Source organism: Camelus ferus, chromosome 16, assembly GCF_009834535.1.
Source record: "Camelus ferus isolate YT-003-E chromosome 16, BCGSAC_Cfer_1.0, whole genome shotgun sequence".
NCBI classification, from domain to species: Eukaryota; Metazoa; Chordata; class Mammalia; order Artiodactyla; family Camelidae; genus Camelus; species Camelus ferus.
Window position 1 is genome coordinate 6,791,036 of NC_045711.1, and position 25,283 is coordinate 6,816,318.

General features: G+C 44.7%; 1 protein-coding gene across 10 annotated transcripts in view; it reads right to left on the reverse strand.

Annotated features, from left to right (window-relative positions):
- Positions 1–14,762, reverse strand: part of MSI2 (musashi RNA binding protein 2) — a 379,910-nt gene extending 365,148 nt beyond the window's left edge. For 3 of the 10 annotated variants that reach the window (XM_032498440.1, XM_032498445.1, XM_032498447.1), the window contains exons 1-5: positions 14,593–14,761; positions 14,253–14,293; positions 13,867–13,948; positions 13,085–13,169; positions 9,290–9,331 (exon numbers count right to left, since the gene is read on the reverse strand). In XM_032498440.1, the coding sequence (XP_032354331.1) occupies positions 9,290–9,331; positions 13,085–13,169; positions 13,867–13,948; positions 14,253–14,293; positions 14,593–14,654 (312 nt within the window). In that variant the 5' untranslated portion in view covers positions 14,655–14,761. Of the gene's footprint in view, positions 1–9,289; positions 9,332–13,084; positions 13,170–13,866; positions 13,949–14,252; positions 14,294–14,592 lie in introns of all 10 variants that reach the window. The other 7 variants (XM_032498441.1, XM_032498444.1, XR_004326623.1 and 4 more) reach the window with 6 other exon arrangements.
- Positions 14,763–25,283: the final 10,521 nt, after the last annotated feature.

Here is a 25,283-nt window from a genome sequence, read left to right on the forward strand (position 1 = left end):
GGCACTTGCCACACGTGGCCTCTCCAGGGCGGACAATACTGCAGCCAACTGAGCAAGATTTGGTGTTAAAACTTTCATCGGAAGACGAGAAATGCGCATCTTCACATACACACAGGCGCCCACACGCGTGTGCAGGAGACACACTCAGCTGAGGGCACGTCATGGGAACTGCCACCTCACTGGACCCCTGCCCCCCTCTCACCAGAGCAGGTCACCTCATTAATGTCACTCAGCCTCACATTTTGCTGCACTAGGTCATCTGCACTTTGTTCCCGCAAGCCGGCTGCCGTTGTAAACTTCTGTTCTTTGGGAAACTACCAAAAGCTTGGAATGGAGTAAAAAAAAAAAAACTTTTATAGCGTTTCTCTGCTCACACTTTCCCCTCCTCCAGTTTCTTCTCTTTGGTGCTTTATTCAAAATCACTACACACGCAAACCATCCTCTGAAAGTCATTTACAACAGGCCTGCTTTAAAAGAATAGGAAAAAAAAAAAAAAAAAACAGAGCTAGTGATTGCAGTGGCCGGTCTATTTGCAATTGCCCAAAGAGAATAATTCATTTCAGTGGAGGATATGGATGAAGCCCTGAATACATTCCAACACCGTTTTCTGCCCTTCAAAACAATAAAAATGTAAAAACCCAGACGAAAGAAGGCCCCGGGTGGCAGGAACGAGACTCTCTTGACCCCCAAGGAATTTATTCTCCTGGATCTTCTAAAGCACTCTCTCCCCAGAATGCATCATCAAGACCATTTTATTAGATTTTTCTAAACCCTTGAAATTGTCACATAATTGAAACAGAAACAGAAATTTAGAGCTCTGAATGGATTTCTTAAAAAGAAGACTCCGGGCTGGCCCAACATCCCCTCCTTGGCCACTCTCACCCCTAACCTAAATGTAAGGTCTTTGCGTACAAAACCCTATTTATCTTTTAAATCCTCCCCTGCCATAAAAGTTACACGTTCCCCTAATGCCTTAGATTTCAGGACATTTGGGAGAAACTCATCCCAGACAACAGGCTAAAAAAAGAATCCATTAGCATTAACTTGCCTGTCACAGCCAGTGACAAATAAATGAATGTGATGCTTTCAGATCAGTCATTGGTGGAACCACCCCCAGGCAGATAAAGACCAGGACTGGGAGACAGAAGGCTCGCAGGGAGACCTCTCACACAGCGGTGTCTTAGCTGTCCCCTGGCTGCTCCCCAGGACCTCACTCTCAGAAGCAGCAAAAACAGGCATCAGAGGCAGAAAAGGAAATGCATTCCCCATGCCCATCGAGCACTCCCAAGGTAAAGGATGCATGCTATTTCCCCCGCGAGAGCCAGGACCCCAGGGGCAGACCGAGCCACTGACACAGACTTTTCCAAATCTCAGTGTGCTGTTCTCTCCACCACCCCGAGAAAGGGCCAACAGTGCCAATCAACCCATGAGCTGCCAGGTAAGGGCCTCGTATGATCCGAGCAGTGTCATCTCTGGGGATAGTAACAGGTAACTAATGCCTACACTGGACCCACTATGTGCAGACATCACCCTAGGCCCCTTCATATGGGCTAGCCCACTTAATTCCCTTAATAATTCTACGATGGAGGAAATATTAAAATCCCCACTTTACAGATGAAGAAATGGAAGCACAAAGCCAGAAGTGATTTGCCCAAAACTGCATAGCTAGTAAGTGGCATTTAACTGTGTGAAACAGGGTCTTAAAAAAAATAGGCAGTAGAAACGAACTTGAAGCTTCCTGGCCAGAGTAGAACAAATTCTGTTCCTCAGCCTGAGTGTTTTACAGCAGTCAGGCACAGGGCAAGAACCCACAGCCTACCCACTCGTGTTGGACGCAGTGGGGTTTAGTGGTGAAGAGAGCAAGGACTTGGGGTTCAGATGGACTCTGGACCAAAGGCCGCCCCGGAAACTAGTTCAGTGGCCTTAGAAAACCTTCCTGTCCTCCTCTGCCTCAGTTTCCCCATCTGTCCAACTGGAAAGAATACCAACTACTCCAAAGGACGGTGGTAAGGATTCAATTAAAGGAGATTAAGGAGATAGAGGCTTAGTACAGCTTCTCAAACACACTGACACACAACGTGTGACAGCGTTATTCTGAGTTAGGGTTTTACTTTTTGATGATTCAAAGTCTCAAAATAAAATGAAGAAGTAGAGTAGCTAAGCACCCATCCTGAGAGTAACTTTCCAGACAGCTGGGAGCATGCTGCCATCTACCCCTGAAAGAGACGGAAAACAGGGACACCGTGTTGGATTTGGGGCCCCACGGGGGACCATGGGCTGCTCAGTACTGAGACCACACCTGCTCGCACCTCTCCCACCACACAGAGAGCAGAGGTCGTGATTCCAAAACCTCACATTCCCCTCACCAGGCAGCCCCCCAGCCAAAGGTGACTCCCAGCCAACACCACCTATGAAGTCACAGGTCAGGCTGCACTGAGCCACAGGGCACAGGCATTCGTGTCATACCGAAATCTGTGATTTCCACACCCAGAAATGACATCGCGATGTCTACCCACGGTCAGGTCAAGATCACAACCAAGATAAGGACAAAGCACAGAACTGTGGAATTTTGCCGACGTCATGGCCCCTTGTCGGAGAGGAACAGAGAAGGCAGAAACAAGAGAATGACAGGGCTCTCTGGAGCTGCCCTCGCCGAAGATCAGGACTGGTATCTGCCCTGAACATCACTCCTCTAAAGGGTCAACAGCCAGAGAGAACGCAGGATGAATTACGCTGAAGGCACAAGTCCAGGGTGGGAAGTTCTCTGTGCAACTGCACAGCCACGATCCTGTCAGTGACCCCCGCTTCTACATGGGTCCAAAAGAGCTCAGAACATCATCCGGAGCAGCCCCGCAAGCCTGCACACCCACAACAGGTTGCCCAGCACCTAACAAATAAAGCACAGACTGGGTTGCTCGGCCTGGCATTCAAGGTCTTCCACCAGCTGGCCCCAGAGCACCCGCAGTACACACACACCCCTCACTGCACGTCCTGACCTCCTGGCCCCCAGTACAAAGAACCGCATTCCTGCCATTCCTCCTTCCTACCTGTTTGTCAGAATCTGGGGCAAAAACCACCTCCTCCAAGGGGTGACCTTCACTCCTCCCTTCCTCTAAATGCTGCCCCTGCCTCTCTTCCCGGGCTCCCCGCGCCCTCTCCTGTGACACACGCACACCCCCTCCTCCCAACCTGGACGTAAGACCCTTGAAGACAAGTGCTGTGTCTCCTTTGTCAGTTTGCATCCACTCTAAACGGAGGTCGCAGCATGCAAAAGAGCACTGTTAAAAGCTAAGGGTTCTTTTTTTTTGGAATTAATAAAATATGTTCGTGCCTTTAGTTACTGTCCAGTAGAGGCGATAACGGCATGAACCTAAATAACCCTAACTCAGAACAAAGCACCTAACACAGTCCCTGGTGCTGAGCAGAGACTTGGTAAAAAATTACTGAACACTGAAAGTGACATCTGAATGTATTAAAGACATGGTCCCTGCCTCCCCCACCCCATCAAGCACCCCTGCAGAGGTTTTCACACCTGCCAGCATGTTGTATGCTTGTCCACGGGCTCACTGCTTCTCTGCCCCACTGGATTGAAAGCCCCATGAGGGCAGGGCCTTTGTCTTAACCTCCACATCATCCCCGACCCGCACACAGCACCTGGCACATAACAGCTGCTCAGTAACGTTGGTGAATAAATGAGTGAGTGCCCGGCCGACGCCTAGTGGATGTATGAATGTTTTTGGCTAAATCATTATTGTCGGAAGAGCCATAACCAAAGAAAAGGTAAAGTGCCGTGGAAATCCAGAGGAAAGAAGCATTACGTCCAAGAGGGAGCAGGGATGGCTTCGTGGAAAAGGTAATGACTAAGCTGGACTTTGAAAGAGGGGTCTGTTTCGCACACCAAACATGGAGAGAAAAAGGGGCAGTGCAGACGGGGATCCACAAGAGGGCAGCTATTCAGAGAAGGCGGAACACACCGTTCTAAGCAGCAAAGGGTTAGCCGAGTTGGGAAACAGGCTGGAAAAAGAGCCCCATACAGATCTTGAAGGACCTAACCTACCAGGCTGAGCAGTTTAGACTTTGTTCAGCAAGCATTAGGAAGCCAGTGAGGGTTTCCTAAATCCCCCCAAAGTGGGTGTACACACATACAGAGTCAGCAATTAGAAACAATGAAAGGCGCTCTCAGTAAATGGACACCCCAGACCAGACAGGACAGATACGATGCGCTCCATCTCCCTTTTATGTTTTCAGGGCTTTCGGCCGGAGAACGTTTGGGTTTAAATATACCAGATAGGACACGGAGAATGGATGCAGCCTCAAGAGGCACCCAGGATGGTCAGCTGGTTCCTCAAAGAGACCCTTCCTCCCCCCATCTCCTTTCCTGGAGGGGCAGGGGGGGTCTCACCCGTCTGCCAAAAACATCTGACACAGAACACAGGCCCCGCCGGCATTTCAGCAGACTGACCTTAACACTGAGACGAAAGCCTGCGAGAAAAGGCAAAATCCAGGGGAAGGACATTTGTAGGACGAGGTGCCCCTCCCTCCCGAGCTGACACCTGCTGCTGCCGGAACGCAGGAAGACAAGAAAGAAGCTAAAGCCACTAATCCCCCAAGGCCCTCGCTGTTGCGGACGAGGGCAACAGACACCCCACCACATCCCTGCTGGGGACAGAAACCCAGCGGCAGGTTGGTTAACTGTGGCTGCCCAGATGACAGCTGCAGACCATTCGAGATGGCAAGACGCTAGAAGGACCCACCCCACAGCAGCAGAGGCAGGCCAGATGCTGAAAACTCACCCCTCGCCCTTGAGAAGCTGCCAAGAAACTGTTCCCCTGGAACAGGAGGTGCGTGTGCAAAACGCCCGGCTGCCCTGAACCCATCTGGATGTGTGCTCCACGCAGGCCCTTCCAGGGAACAAGAAAACCTGGCTTCTAGCTCAACCTTGCCACACTTCGGCCGAGTGGCCTGGGGCAACCAACATAACTTCCCCTGTGTCAGCTGCCTCTGTTTTTTCAGAGGCTGGGTTCAACTTACTCACTGAACCAACAGTTAGTTCGGGAACACTAACCATCAGCACCTCCCTGCCATCAAGGGGCTTACATTCCAATAAAGAATTAAGAAATTTCCACCATCGTAATTTTTTTACTCTACAAAGATAATTCTCTAATAACAGTATCAGCAGACATTCGCTGGGTGCTACTTTGTGCCAGGCTCTTGGCAAAGATTTTTGCATTCCTCTTGGAAACAGCTCCAGGTGGACGCTACACAATCCGTTTCATTTTTGTTTTGTTTTGTTTGTTTTGTGTTTTTTCACGATCCCTGTTTTAAAGGGGAGGAAACTGAGGTCTGCAGTGGCCAAGGTGACTCACCCACGATCACCCAGCTGTGACCAAAGGCAACCGGAAATAGGCTGAAAAAATGAGATCTCCCTCAATCAACAGATAAGGTTCTGGCCTCTAAAACTTAAGGAGGAAAACGGCGACTTGGGGGAGTGGGGAATGCTTTATTATACACAAGGATACTGAGGGCAGATGGTAAGTGATGGCCAGACTCACTCTGGCCGCAAGATGCTTGGTTTCTCCATGCAAGAGGAAGAACTCACAAGCTTGAGCAAAACTCTTGGAGGTAGCCAACACTTCTGCCCAAAGCGACCTTCATAAAGCATAGGACACAATCCCAATCATCCCCACGTCTCCAGCGGCTTCAAATTAAGACATCTTTTCAGAGCATTTTAATATTTAAAGATAGAAGGGGGAAACCTTACATATTTTACAAAATGAAATAATCATCTGGAGAAAGAAAAAGATACAGAACAGACCTATCTTCCTCTGATCAAAATGTACTTAACTAATTAACGGTCACTACTCACTCTCCAAAGAGTCGCCCCTCGACTAGTTAATAATGCCCCTCATACTTCACTTGAGACGTGAACATTTGTATTGCACAGAGGCAGAAATGAACGGCAGGATTCAAAACACTTCCCTTGGTTGTTCATTACAATTCTGGTCAAAACAAATTTTTATTTATATGATACATTAAAGAATATTGTGACAGTCCTAACGTGAAATCTGTTCTTCTCTGCCAGGGATTTTCTTTCATATTAAGTTACAGTTTCTTTCCCCCAGCCTTGTTTTAACACCTCCACGGAATATTTCTCTGGCTAGTGCTACCCAAGAGGGACAGCCAGAAAGCAGAGAAATGAATTTCAACCGAAAGACACACTGACATACCAGTGACAAGCTCCCCGCCCAGTCCCCGAGGAGGGGCACAGTTCACCTGGCCACTCAGACCCTCACACATACACACAGAAGTGGCACGGAAGGGAGATAACAATAAAGAAATAAATAAATAAATAAGGCTTAAGGTTCTACACTCCTGCTAGCAGGGGTATGGCCTCCAACACTAACTTCAGTCTGAAAGCCGCAGGCTGGACTCAAATTCTATCGGAAAATAACCAATGACAAGCCAGGCCCTCTCTCCCCGACCTGCCCCAGCTCCCAACCACCACACCCCACCAATCCCCCAGCTGCTTCACTGGAGCTGAGCAACACGCCCCCCCCACCAACCATCTGAAAGGTGCCCCAAGGGCTCGGATGGAGAGACACAGCAGACAGTGTCACACAATGGGATGACATCACAGGGGTTGGGCGAATCACCCAACCATGGAACTTCAAGGTCTTGAGGCGCTGGCTGTGGTTCTGCTCCTCACAGCCTGGTGACCACTCAGAGCCATCTCCTCCCCAGACCCCTCGGGGACCCGGCAGGACAGGCACAAGGGAGAGGGCCCAGTCCTGGGCCCGCGGTACCACTTCTCAGGTGCCTTGGTCTCCATCTCCAGAACATGGAGATAACGCTAGTACCCACCTCACAGGCAGGAGGTGAAGACTGAGCGCGTGAATACACATCACGTCCCTGCAACGGTGCCTGGCACGTCAATTCAGTTAATATTATCAGTATTCCTGGCCCCCTCCCAGGACTGGTACGCGGGCCTCACAAAAATAACAATAAAAACAGCAGGTAACATGTATGGTATGATCATGCACTAGGTCTTTTTTTCAGGCACTTTCCTTTTATTAATGTATTTAATCTGCACCCAAACTCAACCAAATGGGGAAACTGACGTCTCAGGAAGTTAAATGATTTGCCCAAACCCTCACAGCTAATGAATGGGTGGCCCAGCCAGGAGCCACACACAGGTTGCTGAGCTTGAAAACAACAATCACAACGATGGTGATAAAACCCACTGTGATAATGGGGGTGCTCATGAGGACAATGAGCCACAAGGCCCTTGCCCTGGGCCAGGCTCTTTCACTCTTCACCACAGCCTTCTGAGGAAGTGACTGTCATCACTCACATTTTACAGATGGGCAAACTGACAGCAAGTGATTTACTCAGGGCTGCAGGACCTGGGATTCAGATGAGACAATGCACAGGAAAGTGCTTTAGAAAGGGATGTGTGTCATAAAAAGTAAAGTATTGTTATGAAATCCCTAGAATGCCACGGAAAGATGTCCTCCTCCAACTGGTTTAACGTCAGCTCACATCCACAGTCTGATAATTCACCTAAAGCATCCCAGATGCCAGGGGGCAGGAGCGTGGGGGGCGGTGAGGATGCACACTTTGACAAGTTCAAGGAAAGTTCTGCCTCGTTTTTAAGTCGAATGCACCACTGAAAAACCAACTGCCAAAGTCTATTAAAATAAAATGTTGCCTTCCGGGTTTAAAAAAAAAATAGGGGTGGGGAGCAGCAAGAGAGAGGAGAAAACAGGTCAAACCCATGGTCTGACCAAGTCAGGGATTTTTTCCAGTTTCCCTCTAGGGTAATTTGATCCGAGTTCGGGGTGATCAAATGACTAACCTGGAAATTTGAAGATTCACACTTATGGAAGAAACAGCAATTCTTCCAAACTCAGGAAACACTGCTAATCCTGGAAGCCTTCTGAAATGTCAAAGATCACATGCAGTTTGGAAAGCAACCTTTAAACACTTAAGACGGTCCCAAAGTTTGTGCTCAGCACAGAAATAATCTAACCTCTTTGGTTCATTAATTCCCATTATTTGCTTAAGCATTAGGGGAAAAAGTGCCTAAAGAAAAGATTTCACTATTTTTAGTCCGAGATTTGTTTCCTTCTAAAGAGAGAAGGGAAGGGAAAGAAAGGGAAGAAAGAAGAATTATATGGAAAAAAGAAAAAGAAGGGGGAGAGAGAGAAAGAAAGATGAAAGGAGGGAGGGAGGGAGGGATCGCAAGCCAGGCTCCAACCTGAAATTCTCAAAATATCCACAATAGCTAACTACTTCTTCATTAATGTGCAAAACCATTCCTCCTTTTGCACAGCTAGAAGGTTCCACTCCTGGAAGGCCATGCTTAAAGAAATAAACTGAATTTGTTAAAACCCCAGCCCTTTCCCTTAATGACCTGCAATCAAATGCTTCACCTTTTCCCCTTTCCCTTAAAAGATGCAGAAAAACTATTTCTTCCAATATTACACAGGGAAGAAAAAAGTATAATTCAAAAATGCAAATTTAGTGAGGGAGGGTAGAGCTCAGTGGTAAAGTGCATGCCTAGTATGCACAAGGTTCTGGGTTCAATCCTCCATTAAAAAAATAAATAAACCTAATTTGCTTCTCACCCTCAACCTCCACCAAAATAATGCAGATTTAGCGTAGAAGCCATAAGCCCTTTAAATTTCACCTTTGGTTTCATGCAGCTGTGTTCTCATGGCCACACCTGGCAAGCTCGGTGAAAATGATGTTAACCACACACTTGAGAAAAAGCGAAGGCCTACCTGAAACCAGCACATCCACCTGTTCCTCTGTCAGATTAGGGCTTTATGGGTCTACAGAGTTGTTTTTCCAGGAAGGATAAGCTGTTTACTGAAATTCTACTCCTCTCCATAAACTCCAAGTTGTTAGGCCTCAAAAGAGGACCCTCCAAAAAAGTCACGAAGAAATGTCCAACTTTTCCTGATAGGATCCCAGCAACACTTTAAAAATAAATAGAACGCTCGCACATATATTGCAACAGACAGAGCTACGTCCTCCCATGAAGGATCTGGGTGGCCCCTGCCCCCCACTGGAGGCTCAGAACCCATCCCGGATGCTTCCTTACAGACGCATGGTTATCTTACGGAGCGCCTGGCCTGGCCTGGCTTCTCGCAGCCACACGCTGATACCCTGAAGAAACAGTGTGCACCAGGTTTCAACGCTTCATTGCCAGTGCTCTGTTTGAAACTTGAAATCCTTGGCAACCATCTCTGAGTGCTAAAATCCTATTACTGATTCTCCTACTTACCTTGGGTTGCGCTCGACGAGGAAATGCAACTTTGGGGTCAATCTGGGGGAAAAAATGGAAAAGCCGGAGTCAATCGCAGTACTTTGAGGAGAGGAAAAAAAAATCTGATTAATCACCTAGTTATTAATCACTCATTTCTCAGGCTTTTCACCCCCACTTTTAGTAACTTCTCAGGCAACTCAAAAGTTTCCTTAAAGTTTGATCTCAACTTTAATGGTCCTTCCCAAAATATAACAAATATAGCCAGCCTTTCTGAAATGCCCTACCGTGTATTTCAATATGCAATGCTCTTAATACATCAGATCTCATGTGTTCTTATTTAGGAAGGGGCTTCTGTTTTATAGGCACTGAATACTAAATAGTACCCACATTTAATTAGCAATACATGGCTGGGAGAAGAGATGGGGACATCGCCATTAAAAAAAGTCATAACCTGAAAATTACATGGAAGACTCTTCCCGCAGTAGGTAATTGGATGGTAGTCCTCCTCAATGGTAACTGAACAACACAGCTAGGGAAGGGGATTCCAAAAATTTTCTAAATCAACACCACCCCAAAACTCCCCATCCACATCCAACACGATGCTCTGTGTGAATGAACTCACTAGTTTTAGCAAAAGTAAAATTACCCAAGATGAATCAAAAGGATAATTCATTCTGTAGTTATTCTTCATAAGAAAGCAGGTGTCAAAAACCGTATCACCTGAGTTAGTTCTTAAAATTAACGCTAAAAAATTAAAAGAAACACAGGAGCTAAATGCATCTGAATTTTAAAAATCACAGAGAGTAAAAATCTAAGAGCAACCTAAACCCATACTAGAAAAGTAAGACCATTAGGCGGAGAGGGTTAAAAAAAAAAAAAAAAAACTACTGAACAAACACAGTCAGAATCTAGCATAACAATTAGGGTATCCCCCCACCCCAACCCCAATCCGAAAGGAAAAACATCCAATATTGCAGATCAGACATCTGCAGACCTCAGATTTTGGCTTTAAAACTCAAAACAATTCCCACAGAAGCATTTGACTCTAATAGGCTGATCTGAGGGGGGAAAAGTTGTTGGATAGAAAATATGGGGAGGGAAGGGACGAAAAAAATATTCCCATTGTTGGTTTTCATTAGATTTCTAAATGTCACAAATCTCTGGGTAAAATTCAACACGGAGCGTGGCATGAATACTGCTACAAGTTATTTATTTATCCGCTTTGGCTTTCATATTAAAATTTTCCCCTTTTAAAATGTAAATCTGGACCTTGTTTTCAGTTCTGCCATGGGGGTGGGAGGGAAGAATAATGCTTTGGAAAAAAGCACAGGGAGGGGGGGAAGTCACACCACAGCTAATTCTGTTCCCAGACTTAACATCCCCTAGGACCCAGCCGCTAAGACATAAAGATTTACCACTTTTATTAAGGTAGTTTAAAGACTCAATAAAAGTTTGCAGCATGTTTTCCACCTTTAAACATCACCTGAGAAATGAGAGATTACTTTGCAAAAAACTAAAACAGACAAAAATCTCTGATCTAGGAAACTACCCTTTCATGGAGATTAACATTACCGCAGCTACAGGTGTATTCAGCACTGACTAGAGCTGTCGACAAGAGAAATACAGCAGGTGTGGATTTTCCATTCTGTTGACCAAACGTAAGACAGGTATGTCTTTTTATAAACACTCTCCCCAGAGTATTTTTCTTTTTAGCTGATCAGCACACAATTGCAATAATAAGTCACCTTGTTTGCGGAATAAAAGGTGAGGGACATTTTCAGGGAGAAAAAACAGGAGCTGGAAGGGGGTAGGTAGGAGTAAAGAAAGAATGCTTAAAAAAAAAAAAAAAGAGCTAAAATTACAAAACTCAAAGCCAATTCAGAATTCCTGTATCGGGTTATACCACAATCAGAGTTGTTCTGTGTGCCAAGTGTACATGCTGCAATCTCCCAAGGAGACGACAGGTCAAGTGCGGCAAATCCCAACCTTTTGCATATCCCTGTCAACTGTGTTTTTAAAAAATGAACAAAAAGGAAAACTACCAAAAATGAAAACATTAGTTAGTTAGGTACAGCTCTACTTACTGGAGCTACAAATCCTCTAGAAAAAGACTAGGGTACTATTTGGGATGCGAATGGCCGTTACCTAAACAAAGCTTTTAAGGTAACGATAAACAAGATCCTCGTTTCCATGTCAATAAACCAACCGCTTCTGCCTCCTGCACTGAACGTTGAAACAAAGTCAAAAGCTAGGTTACACTAAATAATAGTGACCAAAACATGTCTACAAAACAATTAGGGAGGGGAATCTGCAGGCTCTATGAGGGCTATGACCCACCAGCCACCAGAGAAATCAAATACTGTTTCTCCTACCCAGAGTGGGCGGAGGGGCAGATAATCAATTCCCAAAGTTGCCGTGAAATATTTTTCCTCTTTCATTTTACCAGCTTTTTGAAACGTCTTGCCAAGAAGCCGAGGAGATAAATTTGCTCCAGACCTCCGATATCACCTTGCAAACGACTGTCCCTGAAATTAAAGGATCTGAAAGTGCAAAACAGCTGGGCCACAAGCTATGACAAGTCTGGTGCAATTCATAAAGCAACTTAAAATGTGGAGAGTGGGGTCTTTTCTTGGAGGGTAGGGGGCACACACCTGACCTCTGATCTGAGAAACAGGGTGAATTTGCAAAATCAATTCAAGGGCACCCAAGGTGGCCAGGTTTTGCTTTTCTTCTCTTCCATTCAGTGTTAAAACCAAAAGGGACCTGAGGAGAGACCACTTTGTCCCACTGCTTTATTTTAGAGAAAAGGAAACTGAGGCCTAGAGGCAGGGAACAACTTGCCCAAGCTCCTAACAGGCAGCTGGGACTAGAATCTGACTCCCCTGCCTTGTCCCACTCTGGCACCACAGACAGGTGAGGTCCCCAGCAGCTCAGCACTGCATCCCGATGTCACCTCAGGGCCCCTGCTTTAAAACCGTGGGGAAATTCTGGTAGACCTACGGGCAAAGCAGGAGAGCCGTAATAAAAGGTTATGAACTCGCCTCCCTCCCGCTCCCCCGTTAAATGTATTATTACACGCTGATACTTTCTTCCCTCCCTCTTCTGACCTTAGAGACTTTTACCCCCTCAACACTGGACTTTAAAACCTTCCAATGCTGTAAAAGTACCCACGCTCAAAATGAAGGATCTGAGAAAGAAAAGGAAAAAAAAAAAAACCTCACTTTGAAACCAAAGGCTTTATCGGCCTTAGATTTCACACCATCTGGAGTCACCCACCGGATGCCTAGCTTGGCTCTGGGAGGTCTCCTTCCCTCCCCAAACCCAAACCTCCCCAAACAAGCCCAAGAAGAACCTGTTGCCTGCTCCGTGATTAGCGCCCCCTCAACTCCTTCCGCCCCTTGCCCTCCCTGCCCAGGCCCACTGCCCCTCTGGGCCCTGAAGCAGGCTGTGCCTCCTAAGAGCCAATTCCCACAGCCACAGTTGGTAACAACGCGGGCTTTTTTGGGCTGACAAAGAAAAGTTGCCTCTGCTCGGTGGTGGACTTTCTTTGCATGGTCTTTTGGCCGGCAAGATAGCTTCTCCCCAAGCCGACCCCTCCCCCCAAGCCCAGGCTTGGCAGCATCTGGAGCTGCAGTGGGACAGGCTCTAAAAAGAAAACCCCAAACCCAGCAGTGGCAGCAAACTTTGCAAGCTCTGCTTCAAAGTACCTAGCTCACACAGAAGCAAAAGAAGGCACTGTCTCTTTAAATAGGGCTGTCAATGCCGAGATCGGTCCTGAAAAGGGGCGAACAACAACAACGAAAAGCAACCTACCGTCTTTGAATCTAACTCATGGTGGGGCTGACCTAATACTTTATCTACACTTGCTGGGTCTGCGAATGTGACGAAACCGAAGCCTCTGAAATGAGACAAAGAGGGAGAAAAACAAACAAGAAAATGTGACACCACTAAGAGCAACAAGGAGTGAGCCCTAATGCAGAAGGGAGAGCAAAAGTTGCCCCCACGCACCCCCCCACCCCCTACTGCCCTCCCCACCCCCTCCGGTCTACAGTCCTCCGCCTCGCAAGGAAACACATCAAGGTTAATGGGGGAAGTGGAACGGGGGCAGGGCGAGCGGAGGTAACTTGGAGAACGCTGGTGTCTCCACTCTTTCGCCACCTCAGTTTCTCTCCTCCGCACCCCCCTTCCCTTTCTTTAACGCTTTGTTTTATTCCGAAGAAACCCCGGCACTTAGAGGAGATTCATCCAGCTTTCTAAGAGGGGCTTAAGAGTTTGGGGAGCTTGGAGTGTGGGGGAAGCATACATTAAAAAAAAAAACTATATGGAAAGTGAATGAAGCTGAATGTCATTTTAAACAGGAGAAAAAGAAGCGACGGGAAAATGACTTAAAGCGGAGAAATGAGAATCTCTGTATCCAGAGTTCAGCCGCAATTAACAATAACCTTTGGGGTTAATGGGGGGGGAGCGACGTTCGAAACCAGACACATGCCTAAGCCCCATTCTAAATCCGCTTAGCTACTTCCGAAGACACCTCCAAAAATAACACTTAAACTTTGTTCTAAAATAAAGACAAAATCCAGAAGGGAATGGTTTACCTGGAGCGTTTCGTAGTGGGATCTCTCATGACCATACATTCTCTAATTTCTCCAAATTTGCTAAAATAGTCTCTAAGGCTATCTGTAGAGAGAGAAGGAGGGGGGGAGAAGGTGTGGGGGAAAAAAAGCAATGCAAATTTTGATCAAGGACAAAATCCAAAGTAGTTTTCTGTTGTTATTCTTGGGGGGGGGTTTGCACACGCGGGGGAAATTCGGCAACAGAGGTCGCGTAGAGGGCTCGGAAAGGATTTGCTATTTAAAAAAATAACCTTGCACAGGAGAAGTGGGGAGCCAATGGCGGGGGGGGGCTCCTACACCGGGATAACAAAGAGCAATAAAGAAGCCAAGAAGGGGGGGACCGAGGCGTCCCCCCCTCCCTCCCTTACCTGGTGAGGTCTGCCAGCTCAGTCCACCGATAAACATTTTACTAGAGGGAGAAAACATAACAGAAGTGAGCACCGATGTCAGATCGGCCATTTTGACGTGTAACTTACAAAAGCTAAAAGGAAAGCGGGGGGGAGCGAACGAGCGAGAGCCGGGAGGTGGGGTGGGGGAGAAGGTGACGGCGAAATGCAATCCAAAGGTGTGTAACTTCCACGGGGGGGGTGGGGGCGCGCGGGAGGGGCGGGGGGGCACGGGAGATGCCCGGCTCCGCGCACCGCCGTCCCCGCCGCTGCAAGGAGAGCGAGCCCGAGGCGGCGCGGTGGGCAGCGGCTGGAAACTTACCCAGGGTCGTGCTGGGAGTCGTTGGCGCTGCCCGAGGTGCCTTGGCTCCCATTTGCCTCCATATCTGAGCCCCCCCGCCCCCCCACCCCCAAAAAACCGAGCCCCACAGCGATCGGAGCGGAGCGGCGGCCGGCTCCGAGCCCCGAGATCTCCCGCTCCCTCCTCCCCCTCCTCCTCCCCCCCGCCCGGGCTCCTCCGAATCTCTCTGCGAGCGGCGGAGCCGGGGCAGCGGCGAGAGCCGTCACACGTGGGCTCGGCTTAGCTCAGCCCCGCTGCTCGCACACCCCCCGTCCCCGCCCCCCCGGCCCATCCCCACCTCTCCCCCTCCTCCTCCCCACCCCCATCCCCTCCTCCTCCTCCCCCTCCTCCCCGGCGCACGTGGGGCGGAGTTCTAGAACGTCGTGTAACCAATGCTGGTGACGTCACGCACCCCGGTGCGGCCCCCGCCTGCCCGCGCGCGCACACTCTGCCCCCCGCGGCCGGACCCACGGGGGCGGTGCGCGAACCCCGCGGCCCGAGGGGCCCCGCCTCAGGGCAGGCAGGGCGAGGGGGAGCGCACCCTGACTTCCCCGGATCACATGGGCTCGGGGTGGGGGGGGCGGGTGGATCGGGGGAGGGGGAGGCGCGGGGAGCTCGCCGCCGCTCCTCACTCGGGCAGGGGAGAAGACGCCCCCCACCCTCTCTAGTTCGGCCTCTCCATTCAAGTTCGCCGGCCCTGGCCGCCGGGATCCGGGGATGGCACCAGCCGCCCGCCCGGCTCTGCGCCCTTTTTCCAGCCACCGCGCAGAAATTTAGGTCAAGGACGTCGAGATCAAGCCCAAACCCTGCGCTCCTCGGGCGGCCTCCGAGACCCCTCAGGATCGGGGGACTTCAGGATTGCGAAGACCCTCCCGCACAAACACCAGCCACAAGTTTTATTTTTCTTTCGCGCTGGAAGTTCTCTCTGGCTCTCGCTCCACACCGGCACGTCTTGCGCCGCTCCCCGCCCTTCCCTGGCAGAGGTACGAATCCGTGCCCGGGAAGGGTTATTTTGGAACTTTGAGGAAACTGACGCGGTTCCAGTGGTGAGAAAATGCCGAGGAAAGGGTTTCCGCGTTAATCATATGGTGTTTAAAGAATATAATAAAATAGGTTTATAGGGATCAAGGTCGAGTGATCGGAGTTCGAATCAAATTTTTATATATAGTGAGAAGTTGGGAGCGTCTCTGGGAGGGCTGCAAAGGGTGGTTATTTCAGGAAACCCCTTTCCAGCCCGTTCGTTTTATATACGTATGTAATTATTTTTATGGCGAGACAGAAAAATGCATGAGATCTGCATAGCCCAAGCCCCCCCGACATCTGGGAAGTAGCTGAGGGTGCCGGAAGCTTCAAACACACTCACCTCAGCCACCTTAGGAGAGGTGTGGTGCAGCACAGGTCCTGGCACACAGTAGGTGCTTAATAAATGCTGGTTTTTATCCTTTTCTGCACTGAAAGCTCCAAAAAGACGATTTTTGTAGCTTCCCCAAAACATCGCACACTTCTCCAGCAGATTTTAAGGCTGGATTCAATTTAAGGGGTACTTCAACAATAAGGATATAATTAGCCTTATTGTTTTAAATTATTAGAATAAATTGAGTTAATATGACATGAGGGGGCAACATAAAGTTGTGGTTCATCAAATACTCTGATTAATGTTAAGCATGAATTGATGCCTAATTAACACTTTTCCATTAATTTTCATAGGATTAGGACACAATGGAATACACTCAACACCAAAACTGTACCCAGTCCACTGTGGGTCTTGGAAAAGTGGAATATTCGGAAAATCCCAATGCCAGCCCAAAACTTGAATGACCAGGCTCTTAAACTCCCTGTCTCCCAGATTGGGAGAACTCTTCCCTGACAGGCTTGATAGGGTGAGGGGAGGGATTGAAATGAATACAAGGCAAAGTCCCTGTTTCATTGCAAGCCTACATAGGGGTTGTGCCTGTTATCAGGTCATTACTTCCTATGATTTTTAGAGGCACTTTAAAGCTTTAAACCACAAACCCAAACATTTTCCGTCACTCCAAGCTGCTTCCCAAATCCTCTAGGGTCCCATGTGATGAAGAGCCAGTTGTTATGGTAATTGTTTATTATGACTATTCTCAATAACAAAATGCAGACAACAGAGCTAATTGGATTCTGGGGTGGGGGGAAGGCTTTTACACTAGAAACACAGATCATCAGGTAGAAAGGCCTTTTCTGATCCAACCCCCTCATTTTACATCAGGGGCCCACAGGGACGGAGCTTACCAGTCTATACCCTACTGCCACCTGTCAGTTCCTTAGAGGGGCTCTGGCCATCCTTCTGTTGCCCTTTGCCCTTTGGCTCTGCTGCATACATATTTATTCTGTCCTTCACAAGGCGAGAGTGGGGTGTATTTGTTCCCTGTTGTAGACCTACCCGACCTGAACTGAATTAAAACCCTGAGAGGGGCTAGCACTGCAGTTATAAAGTCAGTGGCTGAGAGAAAGTTAGATCTTAAATCGCCAATACTACATTGTTTTTATTTATTTATTTTTCATTGATTGTCAGTAACATTTACTCTTCTTGGTCTGTAATTCTGAGTTTTGACAAATGCATGCAGTCAAGTAAACAGCGCCATAACCAGGTTAGAGAAAAGTTTCCTTGTCCCGCAAAACTCACTCTTGCTGCTGTTTTGCACTACGTTGTTTGTAATAGCTTATTATTATTACGCATTTCTCCTCTGGCTCACTCAATGTGTCTCCTGGGTCAGGAGAATTCCAGGAGCACAGTGTCAGTCCTCTACCCTCTTAAAGTCTCAACAGCCCATGACATTGTTGAACACTCCCTTTTTGTAACTCACTCTTCCCTTGGCATCCTTGATACCTGCATTCTCCTGGTTTGACTCTTCTGTCTCCAGCCTTTCCTCCTCTGTCTCTTTGCTCCTCCTCTGCCCTTCCTTTAAATATTGGTACTTATTCTCTCCCCCAGCTACACACCCTCTCTGGATAAGATCCTCCAAAGGATGGGTTTTTAAGTATCTGATGTACTTTAAGTACATTCTGATGCCACCCAAAATCTCCAGCCTGACCTCCCCACAGAACCCCAGGCTCTGGTTAATTTTCTATTCAACATCTCCACTTAGCCTTCCTAAAGTTACCCCAAACTCAGCATGCCCAGAACTACATGCATGCTCTTTTTCCCTAAATCTGAACCTCTTTGAAGTTCCCCTCTCTCAATGAACAGAACCCCAGTCATCTTAGAGACAAAGCTGGCCCTTCTCCAGAGGGACACCTTCCCATGTGCAATCCATCATGAAGGTCTGTTGGTTTTTCTTCCTCAGTATCCCAAATTCACCTTTCCTGCTGCTGTATCTCAGATCTCCCACTGGAGCCCCTGCAATAGCCTCCTAAACATTGTTCCCACGCCCATTCTTACTCCACTAATGTGCCTGGAAGAGCACTCCCTGACCTCTCTGACCCAGCTGAATCCCCCTTGGTATGCACTGTTATCCTGCCAGAACGTCCTCTATGTACTCTACCTTGTGTGATCATTTGCTTTATTGCTCATCTCCTCCGCTAAGCCATAAACTCCCGTCCATTTCTGCTCTCCAAGTATTAGCACAGCGCCTATTGGTGCATGGCTGCCGCTCAGCAAATATTTGTTGAACAAATGAAAGGGTGGATGAATGAATGAAGGTCAATATCTAATTTCATTGTAGGAATTTTTGTTATCCATATCCATAAGTCACATTGGCTTCAGTTTTCCCTTCTCGTCTTTGTCTGGTTATACTGGCCTCATAAAATGAACTGGTAAATGTTCCTTCTTTTTCCATTTTCTTGAACAGTGTGTATAAAATTGGAATTATGTGTTCCTTGAATGTTTGGTAGAACTTACTGGTAAAACGTCTGTGTCTGGAATAAACATTTCCCAGGTTGATTTTTAACTACTGATTCCATTTCTTTGATGGCTGTGGATCGCTTTAGGTTTTATATTCTTCACTCAATTTTTACCTGTTATATTTTTCAAGGAACCTTTCCATACCATCTAAGGTTTTCAGATTTATTAACAAAATGATGTTCATATTTTTCCTCTTACTATATTTTAATCTCTGCTGTATCTATCCATAATCTCCATTTTTAAAATTCCATATATTATTATATATGTATCTTTTCTTCTGATTAGTTGAGTCAGAGATCTCCTTATTTTTAACTAGTGTTCTTTCTACTTTCTACTAGTATTTTCAAAGAATCAACTTTTATTTTCATTAATACTACTTTTTGTTTCATTAATTTTCACTTTTATATCCTGTTATGTATCTTATATTCCTATGTATAAGAATATATGTCACATATAAAAATATAATATAATTATGTGTTATTAACACATATCATATTATTTTCTTACTTCTGCTCTCTGGATTTATTGCCACCTTTAAAAAAATTATTGATGGCTTCAGTAAGTAATTTCAGCCTTCTTTTTTCTTTCTTTCTTTCATTTTTCTTTTTTTTTTTTTTTTTAACATTTATGGCTTTCACGCTGGGCACCACTCAAACTACATTCCACAAGATATGTAGACTGTTTATTACTGTCCCAGGCAAAAAATATTTAGATTTTGAGTATAATTTCTTTTTTGCCTCAATTCATAGATATTTTTACATTTCTAAACACAAGTTTTTGCTTAGATTTTTAGTTATTTATGTCTAATTTAATTAAGGTCAGAGAGGTGGTCTGTATGAAGCACGTTTGTTATTTGTTGAGACTTGCTTTAGTAAGTAGCCAATTTTTATAACTATTTCATGTGGTTTTGAAAAGAATGTATATATCTTATTTGTTGTGTAGCATTCTGTATCAGTCTATGAAATCAAGCTTGTTAATTATATTATCCAGATTTTCTGTAGCCTTACTAATATTTTTGTTTGATCTATCAATTTCTATACATTAAAATCCCCTTATATGACTGAATTTGCCAATATCTACTATAAATCTCTCAAATTTTGCTCTCTATATTTTAATATATAATAAGGTTCATCAAAAAGGGCTGTGAAAATCTACTACTATGACTGCATTTTTCTATCTTTACATTTTATTTCTTTTTGCTTTATGTATTTTGAGGCTATGTTATTAGGTGCATACAAGCTTTGAGTTACTGTGTTTTCCTAGTGAGTTGTTTCTTTAATATATACACATATGATCTTTAACCCTAGTGCTTTTTGCTTTAAAGTCTACTTTGCCTGCAACAAATACAACTACTCTAACTTTCAGGTTGCATTTGTTTGGCATATCTTTTTCCACCCTTTTACTTTCAACCTTTCTATGTCTTCAATTTTTAGGTAAGTCTCTTACAAGTAACATATAGCTGGATCTTTTTCATTTATTTATTTGATTGACTAGTTTAGTCCATTTACATTTAATGTAAGTGCTGGTATTTTTAATGAAACTTAGGGGCACAAAACTGTATTAATCACAATCTCTGACATAACATATTGTCATCATTGAATGTATCTGTGGCTTTTTTTTTTTTTTTGATATTATGGATACTTGTAAACCTATTATTCAACAATAGAACTAAAATAGTAACAATGACTTACTACTTATGTGCTCCTCTCCTGTCTGTTCCCCTACCTGAAGGACTACCAATCTCAATCTTGTATTTATTATTCTTTTTTTGCTTTTTAAAAAGTATCAAATTTTTATCATATACCTGTTTTAAATTTTTATGAAAATTTTCTTTTCTTAAATATATTTTTATTGAAGTATAGTCCGTATACAATGTTGTGTCATTTCTGATGTACAGCACCATGTTTCAGTCATACATGAACACACATATATTCATTTTCATATTCTTTTTTACCGTAAGTTACTGTAAGATATTGAATATAGTTCCCTGTGCTATACAGTATAAACTTCTTGTTTATCTATTTTATATATATTAGTTAGTATCTGCAAATCTCAAAAACTCCCAATTTATCCCATCCCACCCCCTTTCCCCTCTGGTAACCATAAATTTGTTTTCTACATCTGTGGGTCTGTTTCTGTTTTGTAAATAAGTTCGTTTGTCTTTTTTTTTTTTTTTTTGGATTCCACATATAAGTGATATCATGTGGCATTTTTCTTTCTCTTTTTGGCTTACTTCACTTAGAATGACATTGTCCAGGTCCATCCATATTGCTGCAAATGGCATTATTTTATTTTTTATGGCTGAGTAGTATTCCATTGTATAAATATACCACAGCTTCTTTATCCAGTCATCTGTTGATGGACATTTAGGATGTTTCCATGTGTTGGCTATTGTAAATAGTGCTGCAATGGACACTGGGGTGCATGTATCTTTTTGAATTAAGGTGCTGTCTGGATATATGCCCAGGAGTGGGATTACTGGATCATACAGTAAGTCTATTTTTAGTCTTTCAAGGAATCTCCATACTGTTTTCCAGAATGGCTACATAAAATTCTATTAAAATTTTCTAAGGTCTGTATTTTTCACCCAGCAGATTATTACTAAGATTCAACTAGATTGTTGCATTTGGTTGTAGTTCATTTTTCTCATGGTTGTACAATAGTCTATTTTGTGACTATGTCACAATTTTGTTTGTCCATTCTCCTGTCATAGGCCTTTGAGTTGTTCCATGCAGTAGTGTGTGAAAGTTCTTGCCTTCTGCTGTATTTGGGCAAAAATTTCTCTTTGGAGTTATTACTGGGTCATGAGGTATGTGAATGTAACACTTTACAAGATAATGCTAAACTGTTTTCCAAAGTTACCCTTCCAATTTGTACTCCCACTAGCAGTGTGTAAGACACTTGCTGATCTGCTGATTTCTGACATTTTGGAACTGATGTCTCATTTTGCACCTTATATTCTGCTTTCTTAAAGTTTTTTGTTTACTGTCTTTTCTTCTATTGAATTGATCAAGAGTTCCTTTTTCCCCACTCCTCTTTAATTAATTTATTAGTTGTAAGTTGTATTTCTATTCCTTTAGTGATTACTTCACAATTTTTAACATGTGCACTTAATCTAGCCTCCCTAAAACTCCATAGTAAACAGAGAATTATTCAACTTCAGTTACATCCTCCCTTTTATACGTTATTATTGCTTCTTATTTTAGACCCACCTGGTTTTTATAACCCTAAATCTAGTCACCACTGTCATTCTAGTTTTATGCAGTCATTGCTTAGATTTTTCCATGTTCACCAATTTGTTCACCCTAGTTTCTAGCATATTTTTTTACCTTTTTTCTGGGTACCAGCCTTTTCCTGTGAAACATATCCTTTAGTATTTTCCTAGGGAGGTATGTGAGTGACATGCTTTTCTCCATTAGTATAAAATTGTCTTATTTCACTCTCATCTTTGAATGATGACTTCTCTGGGTATAGACTTCTAGATTGAAAGTTATTTTACCCTCAGCATTTTTTTTTTTTGAGTATATCATGTCTTCTTGTTTTCTATTTATTGTTGTGACATTTGCTATCCGTCTAAATGTCATCCCTTTGTAGGCAATCTGTCTTTTCTTTCTGGTTTTGAGCTTTTTCTCTTTGTCTTTGGCCTCCTGCATTCTTACCAAGCTGTGTTCAGGCATGAATTTCTTTTATTTACATGGTTCAAGATTCATTGCACATCCAACATCAAATCTGGAAAGCTGTCAGCCATTGTCTCTGTAAGCCCCCTCTCGTACAGAGCTCTCTCTCTTCTGCCTTTCCAGTGCTCAATTAGGTGTAGAATGAGAATGCACCTTGTTGTTGTTTTTTTTCCTGTGCAACATAATAAACCCTTGTCTCAGACTTTCCTTCACTTTTACTCTCTGTGCAGCTTCCTGGGTGGGCAATATCCTTGGATCCATTGGCTGTTTTTTCTTCAGCCTGTGTCTAATCTGCTGTGTAACACATCCACCGAGCTTTTATTTCAATGACTGTACATGTTGTTTCCAGAAGTTCTGTTTACTTCTCTTTAAAATCTACCTTTCTTTTTTAAAAATAATGTTATGTTATTTTCTCATGGTTGCAAATGTTTCTTGATATCTTCGATGATTTTAAACCTATGTATTTTATAGTCTGCCTGATAGATCTGTTATCTGAGGCTCCTGGGACTCTGGTATCTATTAGATCTCGGTGATGGTGGATTGCCTTCCTCTATGTTTCGTTGTTCGGTGTTGGATCTGTATTTTTATCTTTATTTTTCAGCTTTGGGGTTCCTGGACCATACAGGAAGGGTAAATTCCAGTCCCAGATTTACATGAAGACTGGGCTGTAGTCCCAAATTCTCAGTGAAGACTTTTTTTTTCCACTTTCAACTTATGCCAACATAAATTTTCTTGTCTCCCTGTGCCACTGGGGAGATTTTTCTCCAGTGAATTATTGATGTAATGATTCATCCTTATGAGGCTTCCAGACTTACTTGGGGACCTCAGTTCCATCTCCCTGCTTTAACAGGCCTGAACCGAAGTCTCCTTTCCATTTTGATGCTCAAACTTCAGGCTTTCAAGGCCAAGAAACCTGCCTGCGACCAGCTCTACGTCCTCATCCTTGCTTACCAGGCTAACTGCCCTTGCCCTCTTGCTTCTGGCACTTGGAACCCTTTCCTTGCTGTCCCATGAGCTCATTTCAATGCGTGTTTACTGCATTTTGACCAGTATTTACACATGGTTTATACTTACAAACCAGTATTTATAGTGGGAGGATTTCCAAGCTTCTTTAGTCTGCCATATTGCCAGAAATGGAAACTCACTTCCACTTAATTTTTAGCATCTTCCACTTCAATTTTTTAATATCTTCCATTTCAAATGCATTTTTTTTTCTTCGAAGACTGCAGCATCGAGGATTTCTGAATAATCTTTTATGGGTGAGGCAGCATTGGAGTTTTCTCAGATGACACAAACATTGGTGAATGTGGCTCCTCATTATAGTCACCTGGGAATTTTAAAAATACTGATGTTTAGTTCTTCCCACAAGATTCTGATCTAATTGTTCTGGGAGACAGTGTGGCCAGTGGTCTTTTTTAAAACTTCTCAAGTGATTCCATGTGCTACCAAGGTTGAACATGACTATTTGAAAACATATTGATGAAAACAAACAAACAGGCAAATGATCTCTGGGCCCCACCCCAAAATGTCTGATTTATTTTGCCTGGGGGTTGGGGGGTGGGTCAAACATCTCTTTCTTCTTTTTCTTTTTCTTTTTTTTTTTTAATTTCCCTGATGGCTATAGTGAGGGTCCATGACCAGTGACTCACCTGGGCACATCCAGGCAGAAGGGAAGAGTTAAAATAACATTAGGTACTGGAAGCATGAGCAATATTGTAGCCCAGCGGTTCCAGTTCTCTGCACAATAGTCCATTGGACACCTGGGGAGCTTTTTAATTTTACAGATTCCTGGAGATCGTGACCTGGTAGATTTAAGGTAAGGCTGGAGAGTCTTTCGTTCCTCAGAGGACTGTGATGGCCAGGTAAGTTTGGAAACCACTAAGTTAGCCCGTCGTGTTTTACAAAGGAGGACGCCATCCCCAAGAGAAGTGTGGTGTTGGTTTTTTATTTTCTCAAGGTTGTGGAGCTGATTGAGGAAAGCTGACTCTTTACCTTCCAGTCTTGTGTCCATTTCATCCATTTCCAAACATAAGGATCTGCTGCTTTTGGAAGATCTTGGCCAGTCTAAAAAGGCAGATTTTTGGATCTGCATGCAGTGATTTCAGGAATGTGGGGTCTTCTGGGGGGTCTTTTGTGTGGATGGCACAGCAGGGGAGAAGTAAAGCCGTCTGCTGCCTTGCATATAGGGTCTTACTTGTAGCCAGGTGACCTTGAGCTGATAAGCCACCCTCTGTCTCAAGTGCCCCATCTGTAAATATGGGGTCATGATGGTTTTAAAATATCTCCACAAATTCTTTAGCAGTCTTGCAAGAAGTGGAGCCTTATTCCCCTCCCCCTGCACGTGGGCTGTACTTAGTAACTGGCCTGAAATGAACAGGTGGAGGAAATGATGGTTGAATTCTGAGTCTGGGTCAGAAGGTGGCTTCTGCCTTGTGTGCTCGCTCTCTCTCTCTCCCTCCCTTCCCCTCTCTCTCTCTCTCTCTCTCTCTCTCTCTTTCTGTCTCTTGGATCATCACAGCTTTCATACCTTGAAGATGCTCAAATAGCCCACTGGAGAAGAATTGCTGCCTCCTGTCAGCAACCCAAACTAACCTGCCAGGATTGTGAGACTTCTTAAAGGCACATCTGCCAGCCCCAGGCGAGCCTTCAGATGACAGCTATCCCAGCCCACGTCTCAACAACTTCACAAGAGACCTTGAGCCAGAACCTTTCAGCTAAGCCATTCCCAATCCCTGAAGCTCAGAAACTGTGCAAGAGAATAAATACTTGTTTGAAGCTACTAAGTTTTGGGGTAATTTGTTGCACAAAGTAGATGACTAATGCGGGGGTACGTCAAAATGAATGAAAATAGAGCTGCTTAGTTTATAGGTTTGCAGCAGGATTCCTAGGCCAGCGTCAGTAGAGTGCTTTAGTTAGACTCTGGCCAAATGAACTGCATATTAGATATAAAGTAGCAATTGCATGTTATTAATGTTATCAGATTGCAACACATTTCATGTTCAATTACCTACAATGCTCTTTCCAGAGCATCGCTTTGCGCATCTTCTTATCCCCACTGCACACTTATAAAAGGTCACTGTCAAGATATAAAAGTATACGTATGATTTAAATGTCTTGACTCAGTT